General features: G+C 40.7%; 1 protein-coding gene and 1 non-coding gene across 5 annotated transcripts in view; one reads left to right on the plus strand and one right to left on the minus strand.

The window, feature by feature from the left end:
• The first annotated feature begins 241 nt into the window (after positions 1 to 241).
• Positions 242 to 21437, plus strand: part of LOC105693112 (ras GTPase-activating protein raskol) — an 86521-nt gene continuing 65325 nt past the window's right edge. For all 4 annotated transcript variants that reach the window (XM_020854593.2, XM_048658940.1, XM_020854620.2 and 1 more), the window contains exon 1: positions 242 to 1106. In XM_020854593.2, the coding sequence (XP_020710252.2) occupies positions 1058 to 1106 (49 nt within the window). In that variant the 5' untranslated portion in view covers positions 242 to 1057. The remainder of the gene's footprint in view (positions 1107 to 21437) is intronic.
• On the minus strand, positions 9588 to 9736 carry LOC112694931. The gene has a single exon (XR_003150248.2). It is a non-coding gene; the product is annotated as a U12 minor spliceosomal RNA (small nuclear RNA).

Genomic DNA, 21437 nt, shown 5'->3' on the forward strand with positions numbered 1-21437 from the left:
AACGAAGTAAGGAAGCGGCTGCAGCCACCTGATGCGAGACGCCAGATTCCGTGAATGATTATGAAAACGGTGAGCCGACTGCTTGTTTTCTTGCCATTCGAATCACACATTAATATTTCGGTCCAAACTATCCGCGTTTTGTATTTCATCTCGCGAAATAAGCGCAGCGTTACCATCTGCACCTGAAACCGTTGATCGATCAAATTGAGACATCAATCGTTGATGAATTTTTTAATCAAGAAGGTTAGTTTCGTAAAGCTCTACGACGATACGTTCCTTCGGAAACTGATCCGTTAAAAACGTCTGTATCTCGTGACAACGCCGCCAGCAGCCCTAAAAGAGAATCCTGAAAAATTGGAAAATTAGCTTCGCCATTTTGCTTAGCGTAATTTGCAACATTTGAAATAACGAGAAAACAAAAGAGAGCGTCGGTAAACGCCGCCGGCTGAGAGAGCCCGCGTCTCATTGGCTCGATTGTCGGGTAAGACAGTCAGTTGTCGCTCCGCCGCCCCCGCTCGCCAGTTCTAATCCCGACGCCGGTGCGCGCGGACGTGTTCGACTTCTCGCTATCCAGTCAGTGAATAAGTGCCGTGTATCTTACGGTCTGTATTACCATCAAAACAGAAAAACCGTGCGATACAGTGTTTACCGAATTTGTCCAGTTAAACTACCCGAACTCTTGGTGATCGTGATAGATGATAACAATACCCCCGATTCCGCTGGTGTTATTTTACGTTTGTGCGAATATCGCGAGTATTGTTGTGTGGTCTTATACGCTGGCGTTCTTTATTCGAAAGCCCGATAATTGTGAGAAACCGGTGCCGGTGCACGATGGTTAATAAAACAAAAGTCGCCGATGTTTTTTTTTTTCCACCGCTCTATATTTCGCTGACGAAATAGTGTCAATAGTCGATAATTAACGATTATCCCTCTTAATCGGTGTAATCAATCGTCATGTGTTGAATTGTTGTGTTGGTGCGATATCCGTTGAACCGTCGTTCGTTCGTTCAATTTCAATTTGGATTCGCTATTGTTTTCGTATCGTAATATCGACGTCATGAAGTTGGAGTACCCCTGCAGAGTCGAGGGCTGGCTGAATGTTTGCGGTGAGTTACAAAGAAGAAAAAAAATAAATAAATAAATAATTTAATATTTTATCGCTCATTTTCATCTTGTCGGGGGGTTGCGAAAATATCTTTTTTTTCGAATCTACTTCCTGCTGGGAATGAGATAACGATAAACAGGGTCGTTTGGGGCGCAGATAAAATCGGGAAGCTTTTACAGGTGTATAAGGATAATACCGCGAGAAATTTCTCGAATGTATACCGGGGGGGATTAGCGAAACGTGATCGAGATAAAGGTGAAAAGTTCACGGAAAACTACCGCTCGGACATCGAGGGTTTAGCGGCGATAAGCGAAATTTTGACGTTAGTGCTCGCAAACCCCTCGTACTCGGGGTAGAAATATTCGCTCCGAATTTACAACAGCGGATACGCTGAGGAATTTGAATATCAGCCGCGAAAGCGGAACGTTCTTCAGCGTAGCTTATTTAACATAAACACGACAAAGCCCTGCGGTTGTTTATACAAGGGACAATGAAAAAAACAAAAAAAATCGAAGGAATAATAACAATACATGAATACATAAATGAATAAATGAATATCACAGAAACATAGTTGCGGTTCGTCGAACAGCTGACGCAACGCAAAATTGACTCAACCCCCCTCCCCCTGAGTTGTGGAAATTAAAGGGTGGTCGATCAACCTAGCCAGCCATAATTGGTGAGCGAAAATTTTCGCGGATATTACAGTTGTGCAAAAATCGAAACGGAAATCTCTTTTTTGCTAACCGAATCGGTGTCTACGCGATTCGCCGCGTGCCGAAGGTTGTTCGATGCGAAAAAAAAAAAAATAAATAAACGAAAAATCGCGTGGATTCTTTCATCGATTTGTTTATCGACTCGAGAGATTCATAGCTTCCCTACAGGTACAGCGAAGGAATTCGCGGTTTCAGGGGCCGTGAAATATTCACCTAAATTTTGTCGGTGTTTATTTATTGAAATTTTTCTTTTTTAGTTTTATTCTCGGATTCCCGCACCGCCCCACCCACCCACCCACGCGTGTGTTTCACCTTGGGATAATCAGATCCCCCGTGGTCACGTGCTTTTACGTGTTTTTTTTGTTTTTTTTTTGTTCAGGAGACAAATATCGTGCGTCCTGCATTAAGGGATCGCGTGTCAGTAATGTAATTAGCGTTAGAGGATTGCCCCTATCTCTACCATTACACTGTACACAGTTCGTCTCGTGTCGTCTTGGTTATTGTTTTCTATTTTCCTGCTGTTTTTTTTTTTTTTTTTTTCTTCTCCTCCTTTTAAATTAACATCACTTCTCGCTGATTTCGTTTCACGTCGCATGTGTTGCAGCGTTCCGAAGTATAACGTTGGTTTGCACCAATGACGGGAAAGATGATTTTAATTGCCTTGTTTACCGATAAATATAACACATGTACAGAAATCGTGAACTTTGATCTCCTCGGTTGTATAGCCACATAAGTGCGAATGAGACTGAAAAAATTCTGTGAAATGTACACACGCGACGTGGCGTCGCGTTGCAACGACGATCGCGTTTGCGTAGCCAACGAAAAACGAAAATTGTCTGTATTTGAAAATGACGAATTATTTTTTTTGCCGCGATAAAAAACGAACCCGATACATTTTCACGTTTTCGGTTCAACGTCGGATAATTGGGTTCGTGTTTAGCGGGGATTTTATATGATGTTTACCCAAAGTTGCCCTTTATTAAGGTGAGAGAAGGGCTGTATTATAGGGAAGCTTTGCTTCGCCCAAATATTGACATAGGTCGTTAGAGTCGTCGTAGTTGGGGGGGGGGGGTCGACTTCGCGTGTTGCGGAGTGTCGGATCGTTATACGTCACGGAATTCCTCAAAATCATATAAATCTCAATCTTCGCCCCACGTTGAGAAAAAAAATAACCAAATCAACACCGGTCGTTTATTTTTCACTTTTTCCAAACTTCGTTTCTATAAATTTTCATTTACTTCGGCGTCAATTTTCTCTGTGTATATTCGATTGTGAAGTTTTATTAATTTCCGTCTCTCAACGACGCGTGGGGTTCAGGTGGGATCATGCAGGTAAGAATAAAAGTATCCTTGAGTAAAAGTGCGGAACGATTATCGGGATGAATCATCACCTGTACTACTACTACTACTACTACTACTACTACTAGCTACTTACCGCCGCCCCCGTCGGGGTTATTTTCTCCCATCTGATCTCACGCGTTACATTAGCGAGTCCGCCAGACTCTAGGACGACTGGTTTCCTTACGTCTGCGTTATCTCCGCGCTGCGATGCTTATATCACGATTGATATTTTTCCGCGTATAAAATACGTTTGTATAGGTCTGTTTTTTTTTTTTCTTCTTCTTCTTTCTTTATTTACTTTACTCCAACCGGTACCGTGTATTTTACAATCTTATTCGAATGACTTCATCGTTCGACTCTCTCTCTCTCTCTCTCTCGCCGCGTCTCAAGTCAGTCACGTGAACGAAGAAAACTTATACTCGATTTCTGTAAAATCTCATTTTTTTTTTCCCAGATTTTACTTCACATTTACCGAATATGTCGCGAGAGTTTTATGCTACATCGTTATCGCGTACGATACGTGTACTTGCAATTTTTATTCTATAATATATTTACACGATAAAAGCGCTAGAGAAAGAAAGAAAAAAAAAGAAATTGTTTATCAACAGAAATGACGCGTTTCTGCAACAAGGTAAGCCAGTTTTTATCTGATCGCAAACACTTGAAGATCACAAAATTTCATTAACCGATAAATCAGCACCTTCCCCCCTCCCATTTTTTGTGTTCATATTTTTTGCGAATTGTTTTTATCAAAAAAACAATTACGTACGAAATCCTCGCGGATTGCAATTTTGGGCTTCCGATGCACGTCGCGTTCGTTACAACGTTTATCTCATTAACTCAGTTTTCATCGTGCCTTAACGACGGAGCATTAGATACCTCAATTAATCGTTATCTTCGCTCGAAATCTTTTCAGGTTGAAACTATATAGGCTGATACTCAGTGGGGTATAGTGTACGGCGTCGGCTCGGCATCTAATTAACCAATTACGTAATGCTCGTTTTCCATTTATTTTTTTTCTGTTCTTGAATTTTTCTTTTTCTTTTTCTGTTTTTTTTTTTTTTTTGCTTCGCCTCTGTCTTCTATCTGTGCTCTCAATTAAGTTCATCGTCCGATTTGGTATTGTACGTACTCACAATACTTGTATAGTTCGTTTTTCTTTCCTCCACTTTTTTTTTATCCTAATAAGGATCGTTTTTTTGAACTTCGCGGTGCATTTTTTTCTTCTCCTTTTTTTTTTTTACGTCGTACAGGTATACCTTCGACACTCCATCTCTTCGACGTTTAATTTTCATATCGATGTAGTTTCGTTTTAATCTCTTTCTCTCTCAGATGACATACATGTGCTATACATGTACCGTATACTGTATAGTTCAAGTGACAGAATGAAATTACCTCATCTTCGATGACTCATATTTTTACGGAATTGGAGCGAAGATCAAGTGAACATACACAAACTATTTTGAAATTTCGTATGCAGTATACGTAGTGTTGTTTCGCAACGGTTTAAGAGGTCATCATTTTTTACACCATACGATTCGTTTGTGTCCCAGATCAATCCGAACGATATTTTCGTTTTGGTTGACCTAGCAAACTAAATTGCACACGTATAAATGCATGTATTTTGAAAATTGTACAAATTTGCGGACGTCTTTTTTCTCGTTTTTCAATGAAATGCACTTCGCGACATGTAAACTCTCCATTTAATATTTTCAACGCTGCAGTTACTGTTTTAACTTAAAACGAGTAGACGAGGAGTTTCAGTAGCAGCAGCGGTAGTAGTCATTCCTATTTTTTTTCTTTTTTGGTTTCTTTTTTTTCCTTTTTTCGTCTTTTTTTCGTCGCGTCTCTCGCATGCAGCGCGAGACTGCATCGCTCGTCTAGGGAATGCTAATGCCGTCCGTGCAACGGATGGTGTAGTACAATGTACAGTTTTTTTCTTCCACTATTTTTTTTTTTTTTTAAATTCAAATTTTTTTTTTTCTTCTCTCTCAATTATACCTTCAATCGTATAAAATCAGTATGGTCATTAGGATTATGTATTTTGTGTCACGCGACGCGACCGTGTTTCTTCTTCTTCTTCGTTTCTGTCTCGGGAGTTTTTTTTTTTTTTTTTCTCTCCTTCAATTTATTCGTTTGTTCGAATCTTTTTTTTTTATTCCAAATTTGGATGACCTGCACAACTCGCTGTATGGGTATACGGGCTGACATCTGGTCAATTAAGTGCGAAAAGAAATCTGAATCTACTTTCCTTTTTCGGATCGACTTTGTGAGCGCGATCTATTGATGTATATATATTTGAACTAGATTTCTATCTTATCTATGTTTATGATATAGGTGCACGTTTAACTCGCCATCGACTTTGAATGAATCTTAATATCCGTCAATCATATTTTATGAAAGAAGATAAAAAAAAACAACAAAATTCTTAATTATTTAAATTAGTGGACAAAATTGCGTATCGAGGTGACCGAGGTTTTTGACAGTCGTGATAATAATTTTTTTTTTTTTCAACACAAATCGTCGTTCGTAATTCTCGCATTTTTTATTTTATGTAAAAAGAAATCGACCTTCCTGCGGTAAGATAGTTTTGTCGCTTGCCCCTGCAGTCACGCTCGTATAAAGTAAAAAGAAAATATGTAAAAAGTAGAAAGAAAAAGCAATGAAAGAAAAAAATAAAATAAAATAAATTGCGCAATCAAATAAAAGTAAAGATAAAAAGTTGCAAAGAAATCTCGATCCGTTGCCAAAATTTTCTTATGTTTTTTATCCGATCTATATGTACCACCTTATAACGTACGTACATACCTTTTCCTCGCAACTTATTGGGCACATGGCCAATCCGAAAGAAATTACTTCGAGCAATGTAATCGTTACGCGATTCTCCTTTTTCGTTTATTTGTTTATTTATTTATTTATTTTTTTCATTTCGTCGGATCGATCCATCTTCTCGTTAGAATTTTCACCACCGATCCCGAGCCATCCCACTCTTGGAAATATACATACATAGGTATACGTAAACTTTGCACGAAACAGGAAACGCGTTTCCTGCTTGAAAATTAGGTTTAAAGAGAAAAAGAAATAATCCAAGTGGTCCATTATCATTTTTCGGCACTTTATTTTCCGCCAACTTAATGCGTACATGTGTATACACATGTATATATATATATGACAGTTCTGCGAAAGTTCTCTGAGGTATCCAGAGGTCCTTCAACTATGACCTTAGGTTGACCTCAGATAATAATTATAAAAATATATACGTATATACGTATGTTCAACATTGAAGTAAATCACACGGTAAAAATTTATAAGTCAATGCTGATGAGATTCTAGGGGGGGGGGGGGGGGGGAGAGGGGGTGGTATTAATGTAATAATATGTATTATTTAACAGCACACAATATTTATTATTTATAATTATATTTCTCACGATATACGAGCTCGAAGCGTGTACAATATGGGTTTTTTCTTCAACTGTTAAATAATACGATACAATATACCCACCTAATAGCGGATAGAATATGATGTGAAAAATTGTATTTCCATTCTCATCGCGCGACGAAGAATTTTAATCGCTCTATATATGTCCATTTAATTTAATTTACGTACACAACGTAACAGTGCGTATACCGGTATACGTACGTACGGGGATTATTTTATTGCACATTTTACAGCAAAGTTCTCGATGCAGTTCATAATTATTTTATTTATGTATTTTTTTTCTCTCACCTCTCTGTCGCGCGAAAGTATAACATGTATAAGAATCGTACATAATGCGGGGTATGTGAAAATTTTTAATCACAGCGAATCCCTTTACTTACTCGCGTAACGTACGACTGTTTACTTTATTCGGCTGATGAGTATACGGGATATGCAGCACTCGCAATCAACGCCATATTTAATTTTCATAAATAGGAAAGAGAAAGAAAATAAATGTACAATCAAGAGGGAGAGAGGTGTTTAATTAGATAATAACGCATAACGCTACCTGCTTGTTACATTCCTGTTAATTAATTAATGACGTACAGATATATAAGTTCGCATATATGCATACGGGTATAATATCTCTTTTTTTCTCATCTTCTCTTTTTCTTAGTTTATAGAAATGTAGATAATTTTTATGTACCGGAAATAATCGCGGATTAAATACGCCCGTGGGATATATTATTCGAATTCGATGTGTGCATAAATGAAATACATATGTGTTATACACGCACGTATACCTATGTAAACGTAGAATATTAACACAAGTGGGTTTGAGTTTCTTTTTTCTAGACGTTAGCGACGAATTATTCTCGTTTGGAAAATCTCCTCATTCAATGAGCGTAGAAAAACGGTAAATCTTTGAATTTAATCGATCCGCGAATTTCGGTGTTCTCGAAACCCGAAAAAAAGAAACACCTCAGAGAAAGCACGTCGCTGTCCGTCTGTAGGAAAAATGCGAGGGGGGAAAGAAAAAAAAAAAAAAAAAAAAAAAACGACATAAGGCGAGAAGACGAGGAAATCACATTCTGCATCGGTATTTCAAGTTTCTCTACCGTTTTTTTTTTATTACAATAATTCTCCGAGGTTCAAACGTGCACGTCAAGTAAATGGGCAAAGAAACGTCAACTTTCATTCGACATTTTTCAGGTATCCACGGGTAGGACAAAATACGAAGATTTCACTAATCGAAACATTATACATAATAATATTAATGATTATTTTATTTATAGCGTTACGCGTTTACATTACATATGTATATTCATATTATATATCGCGTTGGATTCGTTACGTCGTGACCTTAAAAAAAAAAAAAAAAAACGAACTCTTCTATTTTTTATTTCTTCCTCAATTTACATAACGGGAATAAAAAATTTTCACGAATCTGGGTCGGATGTATAAAAATCGTCGGTTCGTTTAGGAGTTGGATTTTAAACTTTTGAGCGCGTCTTTCTTTCCCTCCCACCACGAGAGTCGCGATGTCGTTACTTTCGCTCTAACCTTTTGGGCATTGTTCTCGGTCTCGGGGCATTTGACGTGTACCTATTTCCGAAAGGTTTCTCAATTCAACTCGACTAAACTCGGAGTACTTTTTTCCCTCATTTCTCTCTCGGGCTTCCTACGCTCGTTCCGCAGTTTCGTTTATTCCGTTTAAACGGGCTGCCATTTTTCGGCCCACTCACCCGGCCCCCCGACGGCATCAACCGAGCGATCCCTTTAAGCTGCTAAATTAGGCTCCCTTCCTTCCTTCCGTACTTCCTTCCTTCCTCTCTTTATTTCTTATACTACTTCATTCTCCCTCGACTACACGACGTCGTCGACGACGACGACCCTCTAAGGAAATGAGTCACGCGACGACGACGACGACACCGGCTTACATACATTATATATATATACAGTTATACATACACGTTATATACACCATAGAGTAGGTCGTCATCCACGTGTCAACGCTATGTAATACCTAATCTCTGTATATATAACTTATCCCGTGCGATAACGTATATATGCATACGATAGGTATTTGAAAAAAAAAACAAAAAAAATTTCTTTAAAATTTGTCACGTGCCGTTTGTTTATTTATTCGATTACTTTTTTACGGGGCGATTACTCGGCTTCGAGACTTTGTAATTGATTACAGCGAAAGAAAAAAAAAAAAAAAAAACGAGTTTACGGAATTTTACGGGGATCGCCGGAGGCGCGATGATTATTTTATTTTCTTTTTTCTTTTTTTCTCCCCCCCCCCGTCGTTGCAGATTTTCTCGGCAAATATTTCGCGGGGCGTTTTGCGAACGATGTGTAACGGCCGATTATGATACAGATAAAGTATACCGACGTACAGTGATACCCCCGTACAATAATGGCGGATAAAATTTATGGGAGTTTTATCTCGATCCCGCGCGTTTATTACCATCTCTATATATGCGTGTGTGTGTGTGCCATAATGTCTCGCGCGCCGGGTCCTGTTCTCTCTCCTGCCCGTATAGTTGAAGCTCCGAGACGCGACGACCGTTATTGGATAGGTATATTATCGTTATATGGGGCATCGGTAGTTGAATCCCTATATATATTTTTATGGGCGGTGAGGGGGGATGAATCGAGCGTGCCGCAGACGCGCCTCGCGCGAATCACCGAAAACATTACGTATGCCCCATTTCTGACGGCCTTTTACTACTTCCTACCCACCCGATCGCTTCCGATCGACTCTCGGTTTTATCGATTACCATCGTATCTCCAATTTCCCCACGAATATTGCGAAAGAACGAAACAGAAAAAATTTCCCATTCGTTACGAGCGAATTAATTTGAACCAAAAATGGCAACACCCTCGAGAAAAAAGTTTGCAAATTTTTTTTTTTTTTTGAGAGGCTATTAGCTAAAATTATTTATGTCAACGATTCGTTTAATTAGGTTTCTTTTTGTTTTTTCTTGTTTTTGTGTTCGTTAATCGGAGCAGATCGCTTCACCCGGCCGCTCGAAAAAGTAGTTCAAGCAGCCCGGGACGACCTGTACCCCTTCAAAAATACGGTCGCTTATGTTATAGCATGGCTAAGCGTTACCAAAGCTCTATATTTTCCTTACTCATTAGTTTAAGGCACGAGTGTTACTGGGCGACCGGCCGAGTCAAGTTCTTTCTGAAGAGGGATTTTGTTGCGGGAATACCCTTGAGAAGTCGCCACCTGTTGGCCGTAAACGAAAACCAGATGTACCGGTGTATATCTATATTACATACCGTATATATATATATATATAGATATACATATATATTTCATCCGCTTATACGGAGGCATAGGGTACTCGCATTTTTACGTACGTACTGTGCGGATACACGGGAGGAGAAATTCCACGTCTCTCGGATACGTCAAGATTTTTCTATCCGTACCACGGAGTTTTCACTTATTTATTTTATCTGAACGTTTTTTTTTTCTTTTATTTTGCTTTGAAAAAATTCACCTAACCGGTAGAATACGAGAAAGCTACCCCGGTATGTCATTTTGTTTAACTTTCTTCTTTCTTTGCCAAGATCAATTTCTTTTTTCTTGCGAGATTTTGCTTTTCACTTATTTATTTATTTATTTTTTTTCTGTATTTCTCGTCATCTAATTTCATTCGTTCGATTATACATAGGTACTTTGATTTTCTTTCGCGTTGCGCGGGTACATTTGCGACGAGGTTTGTTTAATTATTTAAAATATATATCCGGTCCGTCGAAGAAGGCCCCTCTACCTATCCGCGACTGTAAACCCATTGTGGAAAAGAGCGTCTTTGTTAAACGCATTGTTAAAACTGCAGCAGCGGCAGCGCGATATTTTCCATCGCGTTTGTACGCCGCAGGTTCCGTCGTCGTCGTCGTCGTCGTCGTCGTCGTCGTGCCGCACCGTTGAATTACGTACGACTGAAAAGTGTTGTCCGTCTGTCCGTCCTTACGTCCGTCCGTCCGTACGTCGATTTATGCGGCCGGAGGCAACGGCCAGGCGTATTATTTAACAATGGAATTGTTGTACGAAATATGTATATTACTATCCGTAACTATATTTGTACAGTCTGCGCGTCTCTCCGCACTGTGTGCGCGTGTGCGTGTGCGTGCGTGCGCGCGCGTGTAACGTATAGAAAATACAAAACGCACGCAGCCGAGGCAATTAGTAATTAGTGGCGAAGCAGTCGCGAGGGGTATGAAACGAGTTTTTTTTTTTTTTTTGTTTTTTTAATATAAAATTGGACGCGAAATGTCACCGACTGCAGCCGTTGCCGTACGTACGCGCGCGGTATAATTGATCATCATCCGGATTAAGTGGTTCGTGAAATAATTAATTGATGATTTTTTTTTTTTTTCGTCGTCTTGAGGCTCGACATTTTTCGCACCCGCATAGATCATCGACTCGGGATATCGATCGATTGTTTTAATTTTGTTTTTCCCCGTGGAATTTTGAATTTTTTTGTCGGATTTTCTCCAGACGATCGCGGCCAACGCGCGCAGGTGGTTTTTGTTTCGGACTTCCTTAACTTCCCATTGATATGAATAGAGGTGTATAGCGTGCGTATATATATATATATATATATATGTATATGTATAGCGAACCCTCTTACTCCGGTTAACTTTTCCTATGGTGCCTCCTGCAGGAAAGCAACACACAGACATTGCCGCCATGGCAACGTCCCTTTATAGCTGCGGGCTGCGGGCACCTTCCAGCCAAGCGTATAGACCGACTCGTATATATATATATATATATATACTACACCGAACTATACATACACATGTATATGTACGAGGATACAGGTGTACGTGTGTGTATATATATACGTGTAACTATAGCGTACTATATACACTCATTGGTGGTGCCCGGGGGTGTTTGGATTCCTAGCAATCAATATCTCCTCATCCTTTCGCTCCCGGTTTCATCCCCTTTTCCATCCCTTTCTTCTTCTCATCCCACGCGCCAGCTCATCTCTCCTATATACGTTGTAATACGCGAGATCTGTCTAACTAGCTTTTCCTTTTTTTTTTTTTTTTTTTACCTTTTTCTTTGAATTTACTTTTTTTGATTTTCCACGTAATATTTTTCCTGCAATATCGTACGTGCACCTGTGTGCATAATATTCTCTACGAAAGTTGATCGATCGATTACAAACTGTATTACCTTGGTTACGGAATAATGGGGGTTAAATGCGGATGTGTATAATATCAAATATATTTGATAAAAATGCAGCCCAACCTTACAAACCACATTACTCCACGTTTGACTGACAATCCAGATATCCGTAAATAGCGTTGCGAAATTTTGAAAACTCGCGATCGAATCGTAACGAACGTTTTTGTTTTTTTTTTGATTTTTTTCGTCTAATGGTTTTCCGGTTCAAGTTCGCCTCACACTGTACTCTTTCACGTAATTTTCAGCGGAAAGTCTTTCGTTACATAAAAACTTTATGATACATATACACGTTCGACGATCGTTAGGTACCTATTTACTTTTCATTATTGCAAATTATATACGTATATATATATATACTTCCTTTTTTTAAACTAAATTTCCATCGCCGTTCTAACGTGGATATATTTTACCCTCTCTATTTGTACACACATATACACACCTACGCGTAGTCGTTACGTCGTTAGAAATCGAAAGTTGGATTTTGTTAATACATGCAAATTGACTTTGGTCGCGGAATTCGTCCAAGTCGCAGATCCGATCCAACCGTTATCGCGTTCGGTCGCCATAATTCTCAAATTTTATTCTCACAGTTTTTTAGTTTTCTCGCACATCCGATGATTTTGTTTTTTTCACACCGTCTTTGGAATTTTTTTTTTTTTTTTTCCAACTTTATTACGTTATTATTCGAAAAGAGGAAAAAAAAAACGTATCGTTTACGTTACGTCCCATCTGGTCACCCGCGCGAGACACGTATAATTAACGAGAGTCGGCTACGGTAGGATGTGGAACGGCTATACTGTAACGAGATTGAATTTTTCTCACATCTTGCGCGTTGCGCAAAATTTCTCGCATTTTTACAACAACGCTCCGCGAATCACGTTACCGTAAATACTTGCGGCAATTTTATACCGAGTGAAAAGAGAATGAGAAGACAAAGAAAAAAAGAAAAGAAAAAACGAATTGAAAGAAATTATAGAAAAACTGAAAGGGAAATGAACTTCCTTTTGAAAGTTGGGGTATTATCGCCATTACGGTGCAGTACGGTAACAATCGCGGGCATAACTGTAATACGGAGCGGGAAATTAATTATTTTTCTTTCTTCTCCTTTGCTTCGGAGAAGACAATTTTCTTGCTACTTTCTAAGAGTCCGACGTGCACAGGTATAAGATATTTACACGCCCGGCTTTACGTACGTACATATATAACATTCTGCAGGTGCCACGAGGAATTTTATGCAGCGGAATTATCATATATACGTGGAAAAAAATGAACAATTAAAAATTCGTTTAATCTAATTGGTTTTTTTTTTGTTTTAATTATTCTTAACATTTTAATTATACATACGGACTAGATTCGCTCGACCGAAACAAGGTTCTCCGCACGCGAGGGTCAACAATTTTTTTTTAGCGACTCGCCGATCGAATGATCTCGAATAATCAATTTTATATACAGGGCGTTTTTTATTTTTTATTTATTTTTTTTTTTTTTAATAATAAATTTCTGCTCATGTTCGGAATTGATTACGGGGCCTAGTTTAATTTATTCGACGCCTGCCTAATTTTCTATCGCTTTGATAAAAATTCTTTTGAAGAATAAATCGCGTCAGGTACGGCGTATATAATAAAATATTTTCATGTACGAATTTAGGTATACGTATATACATACATATATATATATATATATATATATATCTACTCGACGGAGTGTGTAATTTACGCGTACACGATATACGTTAGTGCTGAGCTTAGACGGTTCGTAGGGGGATGATTAACTGCGGGACTGCGGGGGGTGGGGCATCAATTTGGACCTAGGTTTTGGTAAATTGCACCCTAAAACGCGTGCATAGTCCTCTGCTACCTAATTCCTAATTCCGAAGTTCGAAGACTCCCGGTGCTCGTCTGCAGGGGGGGGGGGCGAAATTAGACTGCAAGCTCGTGATTATCGGGGGGAGAGGGGGGGGGGGGGGGTAAGGTCGTCCTTTATCTGATCAAAAGGCATCAACTTCCCATGTATAAATATGCGAAACTGCGAGGGTGTATTTTTTGACCTTTTAATCCAGAGCGGGCGCACGCAATCGTACGTTTAGGTGTAGGTTATCGTACGCGCGTGCTGCTGCTGCTGCCGGCCGAGTGGTAACGCGGATGAAAAAAAAAGAGACGTCGAGAGGAGGATGACTCGTCCCAACTAATTAGCAATTAAGGAACTCTCCTTGCTTCCGCAGCCTCGTGTTTAACTCAAAAACGCACACACACACGCATATAAATACGTTTGTACTCGCCAACCCTCCCCTCTCCCTCCCCCAGACGCTGAATATCTCCGCGGCTTTCATCTAGGGGTAAAACTTACTTCGGACCAATTAACCCCGTGCTTTAATTGTCGGCGTACATAAAATATGACGAAGCGTGTACACGCTTGTACAGGGGGTTGAAAATTTTACGCACTCGTACACCGCTCGAAAACCTCCTTCAAAAAATCTCGCACCGAACAAACTTTCTTTCTTTCTTTTTTATTTTTCTATTTTCTTCCCTCTTCTCGTCCGTCGAGTGTCTTGCAGTTTTTTTATTCTTCTTCTCTGCGTCAGGCCTTCGGTACGGCGAAAAAATCATTTTTTTGTTTTTTTTTTTTGTTTCTTTTATCAAGTACACAGATTTTTTCGTATGTACCCAGGATAGTACGGCAAGGTGTCGAATTTTGGAATATCTGAAAGTTTGACGGTCGAGCCTCCCGTAGGCTTCAGGGCTATTTAAACTTTAGGATTTTTCCTATACGATACCCATTTTCGGCTTCGAGGTGCCCTTCCTTATGTATATTCCCTATAGGTTATACACCAGGAGACTAGCGAACGCACGTAACGCCGCAACGAAAGCTACTTAAAAGTTGAGACTCACATCTGACGAGGATGAGCGAGCTTGAGATGTATTTATGGTTAAGGAATCCTGAAAAACTGGGATTATATATCCGTATACGCGACACCGCGTTAGTTTTTTTTTTTTAACCCCTTCCCCCCCCCGTTATTCTATTCCTCGTATTTTTTAATACCTGCGCCCGTGTTGGTACAAATGTGAATCTCGATTCGATAGTTTCAAAAATTCTGTTTCAAATTTGTCAAATGAGACCGCGAGGTAACCGGTGTCGGTTGCAGCTGCGGTGTGCAGTTTCTATGGTTAAATTAGGATTTCGGCTTAAATCGGACGAAATTGACTGCGAATTCGGGGACGTTGTTCGCGCGGATTTATGTACAGGGTGTCGAAAATTTATCGTTTTATATGCGCGTACGTGTAATAACGTGTGTGTGTGTATATATATATATATATATACTTATATGCGTATGTACGGTGAATTGATTATGTATAGAAACGGGGCTTACGATCGCGCGGTACGACGCGGCATATAAATTAGTTATCTAACGTTACTCATCGTTTCGAATTATTCGTAAGCCTCTCATTCACATTTACATTAACGAAATATGTATACGCTCACGTTGTACGAGCGGCAAGGTTTGTCACGCGATTTTTATAAAGCCACATATTATACACCGTCCAATCGTGAATCACTGTATATATATATATACATGTATATATGTACAGTATATACGATTCACACATATATATATATCGAAGGAATAATATATGCCATTATGGATTACAGGTATATGTTCCTCAGGATTAACGTCCAATCGGATTTCAGGGACGTATTTTTATTATTATTATTATTATTATTATTATCGTTATTAACATGCGCACATGTATATATACATTTGTACATACGTATGCGTATGTACTATTTCATTTCAATGTATGACAGGAAATCAGAAGATCGATGAATGAGAAATTATTGTTCGATGCATTCGTCTCTATGTACACGTATACACATGTGTGTGCGGAAGTTCCTTTTCCTTTTCTTTATCATTTCAAAATAACTGACAAACTTACGCAACGGTTATTTTTAATTTTAACCATTGTATAATATATGAAATGACCATTAATCGCGCACACCTCGTTAAATTCACGATGTAATTCTTTTCTTTTTTTTTATTTTTTTTCTGAGGTTACGTCGAAAATGAAGGTAATTGAATTTTTTTTTTTTTTCACCCTCAAGATTCTTTAATCGGTTCAATCGACCGGCGACAATTGATATTCGACGGCGAGTCGAACGTTTTTGTACAGAGGCGGATGATTTCGTCGCGGTTTACGAGGTGTGCAGTTGACCGGTGGTCAGTAACGCAACACGTTATAACGAACGTTACGGATATCGGTATTCGTTTAACGCGTACGTATCTATCTATCTCTCTCTGTCCCCCTGGATACGTCGTTTCTCTACGAGCGCAAACGGACTATTCCGGTGCAACGTTGGAAAACGTTGACTATAATAATAACGGAATGGACAACCGAAGGTGGTGCCTCACGCTTTGAGACACACCTTTCACCTTACCCGGGCAGAACTACAATCGCTCCGCGGACAACGAACGTTGCTGTTGTTTATTGTTATTATTACATAGGTACGTTTATTCGATTACGTCAAAATCCACTAAGGCTTGACAATTTTTATCTCCAAAGCTGATCGTAGAGTCAAGTGCACGAAATGAGGCTCTGCCGGATACCAGAATATGGTGTGGGTGCGATATTTCGATATTTTGATGATATTTTTCCAAATTTTTCGTTTCCCCTTTTTTTTTTTCAAATTAACTATATCGCGGGGGTCGTGCGATAGATTACACACCTGTGTTTCTCTTTACCTGCGCGACGACTGTGCTGATGTCAATTTTTTTTTTTTATTTAGAATTTCCGTCGATTTTGCAAAGTATATATATAAATTTTGCAGCGTTACAATGCGAACGTTGGATTGATTCGGTTCTTTCTGCACCCCGCGGTGTCCTCAATGGTCGAGGTAGCGGTGTCCCAATGAAAGTTAAATAGTCGGATGACGACGACGACGTCCGTTGTCTTACCTTATTTTCTACCTTCAAAACTCTGTCGCTAGATGTTGAAAATGTACGCGCGCGGGTTGTGCCGCGAGGTCAAACAACTCGGCGACGTAAAACGCCGATCCCTCCGGCGAACGGTGAGCCGCAGTTTCATAATTTTCTTGATGGAAACGCGCCCGGTTGTAACAGAGAAAGAGTAAGAGAAAGAGAGAAAGAGAGAGCGAGAGAAAACGAACAAAATGCATTAACTCTAGTCCGACCTGCGATGCAGGTGTGACAAAGGGGACTGGAAGGCGAAGAGGCCCGAGACTAGCGAGTGTCGGGAGAGAGCCTGATGAAGGTGCGCTGCATTTATGTCGCCCTCCATTTCTTTCTATTCCTCTTTATTTTTTTATTCTTCTCCTTCTTATTCTTCTTATTCTTCTCATTCTTTTTCTACCTCCGCGAGAAAAGGAGGCAGAAAATTTAGCCTCTTGATGCGGTGGACATAATCAAATCGCCTTCTCGCATCTACTTACATTTATACCTGGTTTGTCTCTTTTGATCTTTCACAGTCGTGGGAAACCGAACAAATTGTTCACGTTATTATTTTCTTTTTTCTTTTTCTTTTTTTTTAATGACTAGGTACGTCGGCTGGTATTGCGCAATTTCGGCAGAGCTACGTACTTACAGGTGTACACCTTATTCGCGTTTTTATTTACTTATTTATTTTCTTTTTTTTTTTCTTTTTTTTTACCTCGAACCGCGAGGTGCGATACGTCGCGTATATCGCCGGCGCGACTCTCGCGGAGAGAGAAACTGGTATGAATCACGGACCACCGGCGCGACGATATGCCCCCATTATGTATGCGACTAATAGACGTTCCCCGGGCTAAATCTGCGGTTGGGTCAGGACCGCGCGATGTCAAACGGAAACCGCGTTGTCACGTCGTCGTTGTCGTCGGTATCGTTCTCGTAAACTTTGACGGCAAAACGGTTTGACCAACGATGACCCGACCGCGGAGCGGCTCCGCACCGCACCCCCGGGGAATCCATTAAGATTAGACTGTCAACGGTCAGGTGAAAAGTGTTTTTTTCTGAATATTTTGACCCGCTCTCTCGCGACCCTCCGAGTGCTTTTTCTCTCCCAACGCTCTTTTTCTTTATCTCTTTTTCTTTTTTATCTCTTTTTTCTTCTTCTTCGCCGCGTCCTCTTATTTTTCGGAGATCGCTCGGTGTCGTGGGACTCTCCTTTCGCCGATTAGAATAAAACAAATCGTTCGTCGCAAGAATGCTGACAACGGGGGAGAAAAAACAGAAAAAAAAACTCGACCAAAAAAAAAAAAAATCAAAAAATAATCGTCACGGCGCGAAGTTTTGTTCCAAAAAAAAAAAAATTTTCGAACCAAGGAACAATTTCTTACTTTATCTCCTCTTTTTTTCCCGCGCGCGTGTAACGCAACGGGGCAGCTTCGCGCGGACCGTGAAATCGCGTTGCGGGGGGCGACGGGTGGTGTCCCTTTTTACCTCCGTTGTAAATATATATGTATACCTATTATGGGACATGGGCGATAAGGAGATGCGGGTTTAAATCTATCCCAATGTCTCGGGCGTCGGTATCGAGAATCCTGAGGGACTCTGAGGAACCGCGAGGATCGAGGGGTTGCGACTCAGTTTTCTCGATGCCGCGGGAAAACTGAAAACCCATGACGAGGCAAAGAATGAAAAAAAAAAAAGAAAAAAACGTCCTTTACGCGGGGGTTGAAAATTTATGCGATGGAATATCGCCACATTTATTTTTCCGGACCCGTGGTCAGCGTATGCAAATGTTTTTCGAGCAGCTGGTGTGTGGGCCCTGCACGTCAGGTTGGGTCGGTTTGGGTTATAGATGTACATATTATAAGGATTAATTCGCGCGATTTTGATTCCGAGTGCCGGAAATGGAAAGTTGGAGCCCGCTCGCGTAGGACCGACGACCCTGCCGATTCAATGAAACTCCACATGAAATAATAAATTTTGCCCTACTTCGGTAATATTGATCGCTCTCAACCGCGACGCGTTACAACCACCCCTGACCTTTATCGTACACCGCATGACTCGACGTGTTCCTGCTGCCTACGTTAGATGTCGAGGTATCCGATCCTTTGCGTGTTTCACTTTTTTTGGGTGGTGTTATTTTTTTTTTTTTTTCCCCCTTTGTTTTCTTCTTTCACCCACCGAAGTCGGAATAGAATTTTCGCGGACATTGTACGGGGCGAAAAAAAAGTAAAAATTGCGTCGTTTTGATTCCCATAATGTACGCGAAAATTTTTCATCATCTCAGTTCGTAACAAACGCGCGCGAGTTTAAAAAAACTTGAAAGTTTTGATTGAACAACTCGCGTAACGGACACCGTGAGAAATGAAGGTAAAACCATATCCACCTTACAGATTTCCGTCCACCCCCCTCCCCCCCTGCCTTACACCGTATTATATTTATTCGTCCCGGTGTACGCGCTCACCTATATTGTATCCGGATAGCTGCGTCGGGTTGCGCAGGTTCCGATGCAGGTCGCATGCAGAATTTTACTGTAACGCCGACGCCGTCTCCGTCGCACCGTCACGAGGCAGCGGATAGGCATTACGTACGTACCTATGGTGCATATTCCGATCAAAGGGAAATTCAATACATGCACGATATATATATATACGTACTCTCGTTTACAACCAGGTGAGGCAGGTGTGCCTCCCTTCAACACGCGATACACTCGACGCCGCGGAGACTCGGTCGGGGTTCGATACGGTTCGATTGATTTCGCTAATAAATTTAACACCTTAAGAGAGCTAATATTATTATATTCGCGTATACGGGCGCTGCGGAAATCGAAACTTTTCCAAAGATAGAGAGATATCGAATTCGTTACAGGAGTGTGGATGGATGTAGATACGGATGGTATATAGGTAATCGAGCATTGACAACGTCTCAACCAACGAAAATAAAATTCTCAACTTAATTAATCAATATTCGATTGATTAATTATTTATATAAATATTTAAGAGATCGTTGTCAGATTTTCCTCGTACCCCGGTCCACACGTTGTTTTCGTTCTAATGATCGCGAAAATTTGACGAATCACGTTGAGTTTATTTAATACATCCTACTTTTTTTTTTTTTACTACTTTATCTTCCATTTTGTTCCCTGCTCCTTTTTTTCTCCCGTACGTACGGACCTGTGTACGCGTACACTTTGCGAAACCGATAGAAGGGAGAGTCTTGTAATCCCTTTCGCTATTCCGCCCTTATTTCTTCCCTGCAGCGATAGCTACGCGCTCTTGTGCCTCCTCCCCCTGGTGTATACGCGTATACTACGCGGGGCGGAGGGGTACGGAAAATTTACCCTCGGGGGTTTGTTATCGCGCGGCCTACGGGATGAGAAAACAGAGAAATATCCGAGGGGTGGCCGTTGGTACGCGTATACGCGATGCATCACGGGGATTCGGTATGCACCCAACCCGCCCGCCCGCCCGCCAGCCACCCTTTGTACTTTGTTCAATTGTTTCGGCGCCGGTTTGAAAAACGAAAAACGAAAAAAAAAAAAAAAATTTTTTAACAAAAAGGCGAAAGGAGACCCGAATTCACGAGGCTACCTGTACATATATCCACCATCCAGGACGCCGTGGGTTCGTGTGGACGTATTTCATTTGAAAAACGGGGATTCCGCGGCGCGTCCTCGAATATCCCTTTGAAACAAAAATTTGCTAAACGGCCCGCTATGCCCCCCCCCCACGTAATGCGACCAACCTGAGCGGATAAAAATTCACCGTTATATAATGTATAGGTATATGCCCACTTGGATATATACATATGTATTATACATAGGACAGTTATATGGTTTCGGTATTGTTTCTACGATTCTTTTCATATTTCTGATAATACAGGAGTTTTTTGTCAAAAACTTTTTCGATAAACTATAACGCCGTGCGGATATTATATACGAGGGTGAGGGTGTTTCGAAATAAAAAGAAATAAAAGAAAAAAAAAAGAAAGTACATTTATACAGACGGTGGCTTTAGGGAGATTTCGATAGGGGATGAAAAGTTGGGGGGTAGGGGGAGTTGACGATTTCACGCCTAGCTGACTCCTTTTTTTTTTTTTTTTTCTCGTTTTCTTCTCTCTCTCGCTTTCTGACTCTCTCTCTCTCGCTCTCTGACTCTTTCTCTCTCTCTCTCTCTCGTCTATCTCCTGCATCTCACGAGCTGCGAGTGCTTCCGCTCTCCTCTCGTCGTCGCGTCGCGTCGGCAACGAGACCGCGGCGAGATACAGCAGCCGAGACCGGCTCTCGCGATTTCGTTTTCGAAGAGCTTTTTTTAAGACGAGGGTTGCTTAGAATACTCCAGATCCAGGGGGGAGGGGGGGGGGGGCACTGGGGCACTGTTGGACCCCTCGATCGTGCAGGCACGTGTCCCTCGCCCCGATTATTCAACCCTCTGCAACCCTCCACTTGAATTTTCCTCTTTCTACTTCTTGTATTCGTCTTCTCTCATTTTCCGCGGTACGATCGTCGTATATACGCGCCGAAATTTTCTTTCCCCACGTTCCCCATATTATGGTGCTCTCTTTATAATCTCGTCCCTCCGTACAACAATATACCACTCGGTAAAGCGCGTTAAAGCAGGAAAATTTTTTCAACTTCTGCGCGTTTCGGTAATTGGGCTGCGAAAACATGTTTTTTTGTTTTTTTCTTCTTCTCTTTTTGAAATTTTCTTT

This window comes from Athalia rosae, chromosome 7 (assembly GCF_917208135.1).
Source record: "Athalia rosae chromosome 7, iyAthRosa1.1, whole genome shotgun sequence".
In the NCBI taxonomy this organism is placed as follows: Eukaryota; Metazoa; Arthropoda; class Insecta; order Hymenoptera; family Athaliidae; genus Athalia; species Athalia rosae.